An 8267-nucleotide genomic window follows, 5' to 3' on the forward strand; every position below is an offset into this window, starting at 1 on the left:
TTCGCTGGCCTACCTCTCCAACAACAAAAACCAAGATAAGTCCCGTCTTCCTGGCCCTCTTGCTTCATTTATTTCTATACCTGTCTCCTTTAACCCAAGCCACTATAGCGATAACTCGGCTGCACCTGAGGATCAATTGAGCTAACCACCTGCTAACCTTTCGGAAGAAGGACCGCTATAGAAGGCCCCTGAGCGAGGCGAGGACAGGATAAATGAGGTAGGAGAACTAGGTGAGGGATTGGCAAGGTGCTAATGGAATGGCCTCGACCACCATGTTACTTGCTATGTCATCTTTCCCTTCTCTTGTGTCCATTCTATTTTATTTGCAGGTATCTACCTATCTCCTGATCCTTCATTGGATTGTTCCACCCCACCGCATGACAGTTTGGGGCCCCCTAGAAGGGGCATCACCGAGGGTTCTAAGGCCGGCCCACTAGGTTTCAAGGTCGCCTGAAGTAACTAAAAGTTTGAGGGACGTTCGGGAGATGAGCCCACGCGGCTGTAGCCGAGACGCCCCGAAGTGTCCTGACCGTCTAGACGAACGATGTCTGAGTACTGACTCAAAGCCTATCATGGTGACCCAATGAGGGAGGCAATGAGCCCCCGAGTACCGATAGATGGGCTCAGGAACTATATGAGTGGCTCAGTCGAGAAGCCGGGGATCTCCCCTCTGGGGACATGACCGGGGCATGGAACGACCATAAACCCAGGGTTCTCACAGACTTACCCATTAGCAGCATGATCGCGGTGATCTTGGCCAATGAGGCCATGATTATAACAGCCCATCTCAACAAGGGACTAAGTCTCTAAGCACAACTCAAGAGCAAATAGGATTACAAACAAAAGTAATTTCATTCCATTAATTCGGAACAACCCGATTACAATATATGGTAGCAGAAACAGCGGTCTACTGGCGCCTATACAGCGACAAAAACCACAGGGCGTGCCCAACCTCTAGATCGAGGCCCTACAACATGCAAGGCTTGAGCCAGAGGGCTAGCCTCGGGGCTTCTTCCCTAGGGCCCAAAGCCAGGCGATGTCGACCGTCGCTCCATCAGCGGGGTCAGGCCCCTGCGTCATCGTCGGATGGAGGGGTAGCAACCAAAGCGTCGCAACCCCTCCCCTTTATTAAAGGGTACAATGACTCTAGCAACCTTGCTAAAGCCCTTACACCTTCTAGGGTTAGGGGATGCAATAGATGCCTCTAGCATCATGTCATCGCCCCTCCCTCACTCGAGTCCTTCCACCCTCGAAGAAGCAGTCACCCAGTGGACAAGACCAAGCTCACCCAGAGGGAAGCATCGCACTTCATCGCCGCCGCCATCACCGTCGAGAAGATAGATCCAAAGAAGAAGAGAAGGGGCTGAAGAAAAGGATTGGAGGCGCTGCGTCCCGTGGGGGCTCCCCTTTATAGCCCGGACGATGTGCTGTGAGTGGCTTCGGGCCCTCTGATCAGCCATCAATGGCTAGAAGTGGCCCTAGGTAACTGGCTAGGCATCCCTTCAGTCCTCGCAGCGCACCTCCGGGTGGTTGTGTAATGACAGTTGCGTAGTAAAGGTGGGGTTAAGGGAACCACTGATGAGTCAACTCCCCACTCCACTTTCCACCTCACACGATGCCTGCTCCGCGCATGCCTCCTCATGGGACTTGGGGGGATCTAGCTCCCCCCGAGCCCATTAGCTAACATCGATGACCTAGATCCGCCCACACCAAGTGCAGCGGCTCCTCCACCACTAGATCTGCTCCATGTGGCCCCGACATCCTATCTCCTAGACGAGACGGGACAGCGTGAGGGCACACACCATAACTCCTCCACTAGGCATGATGGCCCAGATGCCATCAACCGCCAATGCAAGGTGTCAACGGATGGGACGTACCCAGAAGCCGCCCCTTTTGCTAGCAAGGGGGCCCCATAGTGCCCTTGGGGGCTGCACCAGCCCCCTAGAAGGAGCAGCCTGACCCCCCGATCTATGGGCACTCAGGTGGTGCATCGCTCAAAACCAACCAACTTTTTGGAGTTGGGTCCTAAGCCACTGTGCAGTGGGCCTAATAAGGGCCCCATCCAAGGCTTGGTGCGGTCCTTGCTCCCCAATCTATGGCTGTAGGAGGTCGGCCCCAGGCCTGAAGGCCGGCTCAAGAGGATCGAGGATTGCTACTATAGCCCTTAGTAGGTTGTGATGCTTCGAATGATCAAATGGCTCTGAGCTAGAGCCCAATGCTCTTGATCACCCAGCCCATGTTAGGCTCCGATCAAAAAGTAGGGCACCCCTGAGCCTAAAGTCGACAACACCTATATGAGTTCGCTGAGCCCTCACTCAAGTCAAAAGACCCATGCAACATAGACTCATGAAGGGATCAATACCATCCTCACTTGGCCCCGATAGCCGAGCAACACCCATCACATTGAAGAAGAAGGCCCCAAGTAGGGCGCAACACTCTTGTCAGCAGAAGCTATCCCCGCAAGGAGGGTTCAGTCACCATAAGATCGAATCTAGCCCTTTGTCGCCATCACACCAGGTGAGGCTATGATGGGCTCAGGGGCTCCTGACGAGATCCTAACATATGGGAACGTTAAGCCTCGATTCCAATGGTTCCCAACCAAACAAGACCACCCAATAGACCCCTTTAGGATCACCCAAGTGCTTAAGGGCTATGCCCATCGGGCACGCTCATGCGTACCCTCTGGAAAAGAGACCTAGCTAAGCCAAGATTGGCCATGACCTTTGCTTGGGGCTCAGGGGCTCACCCAAGCCCTAGGCTCCTGATCTACGGCGCATCCAGGCTCCGCCCTTGGGTCCTACTGGGCTAACGATGCCAGCTAAGGCTCGGGAGCAAGAAGACAAGCCCTAAGCTATCGATGCTCAGGGGCTCCCTGGCGCCGCTCCCTAGGCACGGCCCTACCAACTGCTCTTCCAACAAGGTTATGTCTAGGGTGTGACATAAGAAGACAAAGCTTTCCCTTGGCTCCAAGGGTTTCTGGGGCTTCCAGGCCCGCATGTCAGCCCCTGGAGCCGACCTCCTTCAACACCCAGAAGACTCCAAAAGGTCCACCTAGGGGAGGCTGGTCAAAGCCCACACAGCCTGACATGTAGAGTGTTAGAACAGAGCAGCTGGATGAAGCCCAAGGCTTCTTTGGCTCTAGGACACCGCCATGGTCCAAGGCGCATTGCTCCAATACCCTCCTAGACTCCGACACACGTAGACCATAGACTAGATCCCCTAGACCAGCATGTACCTGACCTATCTAGTTATATAAGTGATAAGGTTGGACCTAGGAGGGGGTAGGATCCTAGATTGATCTAGACACTCCATTCCATTCCATTCTCCTTCGCTCTGCACCAGGAGCAAGGCAACCTAGAGAGAGGCACTGAGAGCTCCTCCACCACACCCCGTCATCTTACTCCTCTCTAACAAGGGGAAGGCTCCACTAGCAGCGAGGCAACCTTAGGATTAGCACTAAACTAACCCCCTACCAAATCTCTCTCTATACTCTATTGTAACCCCTAGATTTTGGGTGCTTTTGAGTATAAGGATCATCAGCTGCTGGACGTAGGGACTGAATTGGCCCGAACTAGGATAAACTATTGCATTCTCTCTACATAATTCTTGTGTTCTTGAGAGCACCCAAGCCACCAGAGACCCGTACTCTCACACCAACTTGAACAACTATGCTTGCCATGGTTCCAACCCCACGATAGCAGCTTACCATAGAATTTTTATGCATGCTCATTGATAAGATCCTAACATATGGGTATGTTAAGCCTTAGGATCAATGGTTCTCGACCGAAGGGACCCCTAACCGACTCCTCTAGGATCACCTAGGGGCTTAGGGGCTCTACCCATTGGGTACTCTCACATGCACCTTCTGACAAAGAAACCTAATCGAGCCTGTGCACGGCGTAGCCCCCGCATAGGGCTGGGGGGCTTGCCTAGGCCTCAGGCTCTCAATCAACAACATGATTGAGCTCGGACCATGGCTCCTGCCTATCTGGCAATGCCAGCCAAGGCCCGGGCACAAGAAGACAAGCCCTGGGCCATTGAGGCTTGGGGGCTCCCAGACACCGTGCTCTAGGTGTGGCCTTGCCGGACACTTCCGCGATAGGGTCATGCACGAGGCGTGACACAAGAAGACAAGCTTCCCATGGCCTCCAGGGGCTGGGCGGCTCCTAGGACCATGTGTCAACCCCTGGAGCCAACCTCCTTTGCCACCAAGAAGACTCTAGAAGGTCCACCCGGGGAGGCTAGTCTAAGTCGACATAACCTAACACGTAGAGTGTAAGAATAGAGCAGCCGGACAACGCCCAAGGCTTCTTTGGCTCCATGCACTGCCATGGTCCACAGAGCATCACTGCAAGACCCTCCTAGACTCCGGCACATGTAGACCATAGACTCATCTCCCCAAATTGCCATGTACCCGACCTATCTCATTATATAAGGGATAAGCTTGGAGCTAGGCGGGGAGAATCCATCCAACACAGATCATTCCATTCCATTGGCTCTTGCTCAGCACTGAGAGTAGAGCAACCCAGAGAGGGGCATTGAGAGCTCCTCCACCGTATCCTGTCATCTTCTTCCTCTCCAATGATGGGAAGACTCCACCGGCGGTGAGACAACCTTAGTATTAGCACCGAGCTAACCCCTACCAAATCTCTCTCTACACTCCCCGATTTTGGGTGCTTTTGAGTATAAGGATCATTAGCTACTAGACATAGGGCATCGATTGGCCCAAACTAGGATAAACCATTGCATCCTCTCTATGATTCTTGTGTTCTTGAGTCCACCCGAGCCACACGAGACCCGTACTCTGACACTGACTCAAACAACTATGCTTGTCATGGTTCTGACCTAGCGATAGCTGGCATGCTAGGTAGGGGGCAGTGTCAAGTGCGATTCAGGCTCTACAGTGGCTAGAGCCACCCACCTTGTTGTCAGAGAAAGTGGCACCACCCCAAATGGCGGTGTCCGCTTCCCAAGTAAGTTCTCCGTCATGGCCGACGCCTTCGCTCGAGAAAGGTCCTCGACTTTGGGAGCCTGGCCTACATCACCGACTGCTACGTCGAGTTTCATCCACTCCATGGTGCTATGCCAGCGAGCAACAAACCCCTAGTGTCGCCCCCTCCATTAGGACTCCTGGGAGCATATCTTGAGGTCCTAGCCCGATAGATCTAGCACGGTTTAGGGCCAAACCCCACCATGTCAGACCACCGCTTGATGTTTTACATGCTGGCCAATGTCCACCATCAGATTGCCACCAATGAGGTGCTCCTACCACCTGACCGCTCCTAGTACTACCTCCTCGACCTACCTTTTGGGATCCAGAATGTGGCGGTGTCCTTCTAGATGGAGCTGGAGTGCCTCATCAGTCATGAGGAACCACAAAGCACCATCCTCTCTGATGCCACAAGGGCAGGCGTCCCCTCACTGTACACCTTCCTCGAGATCCTCTCAGGGGATGGACCAGAGTATGACTCTAATGACATCGACTGCTATGCCCCACCATGCATGTTCTACCCATCGACGGTGAGGTTCTTGCCGTGGAGGTGGTAGGGCTCATGCCACTGAACCAGAGTCCTCATAGCCGTGCGACTTACCTTTAGGAGAAGGAGGATCACCTATGAGATTAGCAGGTGGACCTAGAGACTGCCGAGGTAGAGCTCGAGCACTAAAGGTAGGACCTTGCGTGGCAACGAGCCATGCACCCTCTCAGCAACGATGATGACGCCTGCATCGGGGCTCCCAGTGGCCTCTTCTTTCCTTGTGCAGTGTACAACATGTCGGCCACCGCCTTCCATCTGGAAGACATCTCTGACGCACCAGACTGAAAGACCAATGAGTGGCTAAACAAGGTGAAGCAACTCCTGCACGTCGCTCTCGAGCAACAGGCCAAGAGCTCGGCCTCTCGGCATTGTGCCACACTCTCCCAGCCATCCTAAATGATGGCCACTCCCAATGGGGATCGCTCCGATGCTCACGCCCCACAGGTGGGGGGTAGCAGCGGCGACACCTTAGCAATAGCTCCGACCGGCCGTGGACCTAGGGTGCCTACCCTCGACAGGAGCAAAGGCGCAACCTTTCTCCTTGGTGTCCCCCATGTGCCATCAGATCAGCGATGACCGCGATGTCCGTGACACCATCGAGGCCAGGTGCCATGCTCAGGTGTAGTCCCATACCCCTGAGCAACAGGGCGAGGGTGCTGCCCTAGATCATTTCAGCCTCTGGCATTCAGGGCAGCGATCCGGGTGGCTCCCTACCCAAGGCGTTTCCTGCCACCGAAGCACATCTTCAAGTATGACAGTAAGACCAACCTAGACCATTGGCTAGAGGATTATCACCTTGCCATGAAGGCCGGGTGTCGGACAATGACTTCACCATCTAGTACATTCCCCTGCTTCTATCATGCTTGACAAGAGCTTGGCTCAAGCAACTTGAGCCCGGTAGCATCCGCTGCTGGGGGGATCTCTATTTGGTCTTCATTGGCCACTTCTAGGATACCTACACCCGCCTAGGTAACTCATGGGACCTCCATAACTATAGGCAGAGGGCCAATGAGACCCTCTAGGAATACATCCAGCACTTCTCTAAGAAGCACAATGAGCTCCCAAACATCACCGATGCCGTCGTGATCAATGCCTTCATCTATGGCATGACCTGCGAGGCGCTCATCCACGTGCTCAGCCGTGAGACCCCACACATGATGCAGCAAGTCTTGGACATTGCCACCTAGTATGCCATCGGTGAGGAGAGTGTCTAGGCCAACTTCAGCGACAAGGCTAAGGCCACTGGCCACCTCAGTGGTGGAGACGGCGGCGATGACCCTGCTTCATCCTGGCAATGCTACGATAGGAGGAACAAGGACCAGAAGTGCCACAGGGAGGAGATGGTGGTTACAGCCAACCGCACCTCTAGGCCTCAGCCCCATGGGTGAGGCACATGTCTAGAACACTTTGAGAAGATGCTCGAGGACCCTACCCGTTCCATAGGGGGCAAGCAAAGCACCTCCTCAAGGATTGCGCTACCATGAGGGGCTATATCCATGGCACCTTGACCAATAGGGCAAGGCCTAGAAACTTGCACTGAAGGCTAGCGACTCCATGGATGGTGCCCAGGAGGAACACACAGAGTTCCCCGAGGCCAAACATTGCCTCATGATCTTCGGGAGCTCCCTTGGCCTACGTATCCCACTGGCAGTGCCACATCACCGACCAAGAGGTGAACGTTGTTCACACCCTCACAACTCTGACGTGGCTCTAGGGGTCCTAGATGTCCATCACCTTCAACTAGGGGATCACCCCGATCATGTCCCTAATCCAGGGCGCTACCCGCTTGTGGTCAGCTTGATCATGGGCACCACGCGCCTCACCAAGGTGCTGATGGACAGGGGCAGCGGCCTCAACATACTCTATGCCAGCACCCTCAACAAGATGGGCATCCCATGGAGCAGCCTGTGCTCTAGCAAGGCACTATTTTATGGGTTTGTCCTGGGGAAGGAGGCTATGCCCCTCGAGCGCATCCGACTCAACATCACCTTTGGCCAGCTAGACAACTACTGCAAGAAGCTGTTCACCTTCGAGGTGGTCGACTTCCTTGGCATATACCATGCCCTCCTCAATCGACCATGCTTCTCCATGTTCATGGTCGTCCCCAACTACACCTACTTGAAGATCAACATACCCGTCCTGAAGGGGGTCATCACCATCGAGGGCAGCATTGAGCAAGCCTACTACTGTGATTAGGACTGCATCACCCAACCGGCCATGCTCGTTGCCCCCTGCGCTCCCAATGGTCCTAGCCATGAGGCAGGAGGGGTGCCAGTGGAGGGAGCAGCCAAGGCAGCGGCGGTGCTCAACCAACCGAACATCTAGGCACTCAGCCCCTAGAAGGGGTCAACCCAATCGAGGTGAGTTCTGACCTTTCCCCATGAAGGGGCTATCTGCCCAGAAACACCATCTCCCGAGCCAACACCCACCTATCGACCTCCTTCGCCGGCCACCTCTCTAATAACAAAAACCAAGATAAGTCTAGTCCTCTCTAGCTTCGCTTGACTTCACTGTTGTCTCCTTAAACTCGAGTGACTCCAGTAGTAGCTCGGCTATGCCAAATGTTTGACTAAGCTAACCACCAATTACCCTCTTTGAAGGTGGACCATAGCATAGGGCCCCCAAGCGAGGCAAGGACGAACAAACAGAGTAGGAGAAGTGGGCGAAAGATTAGCAAGGCGCTAACAGAATGGCCCTGGCCTCCGCATTACCAGCTATGTCCCCTATCCC

The 8267-nt window shown here is 54.3% G+C and overlaps 1 protein-coding gene across 1 annotated transcript; it reads left to right on the top strand.

Annotated features, from left to right (window-relative positions):
• Positions 1-7340: 7340 nt before the first annotated feature.
• Positions 7341-7733, top strand: LOC136461451 (uncharacterized). Its single transcript, XM_066460737.1, has one exon. The coding sequence runs from the start codon at positions 7341-7343 to the stop codon at positions 7731-7733; it is 393 nt and encodes a 130-aa protein (XP_066316834.1).
• The last annotated feature ends 534 nt before the right edge of the window (positions 7734-8267 follow it).

Source organism: Miscanthus floridulus, chromosome 1, assembly GCF_019320115.1.
Source record: "Miscanthus floridulus cultivar M001 chromosome 1, ASM1932011v1, whole genome shotgun sequence".
Classification (NCBI taxonomy): domain Eukaryota; kingdom Viridiplantae; phylum Streptophyta; class Magnoliopsida; order Poales; family Poaceae; genus Miscanthus; species Miscanthus floridulus.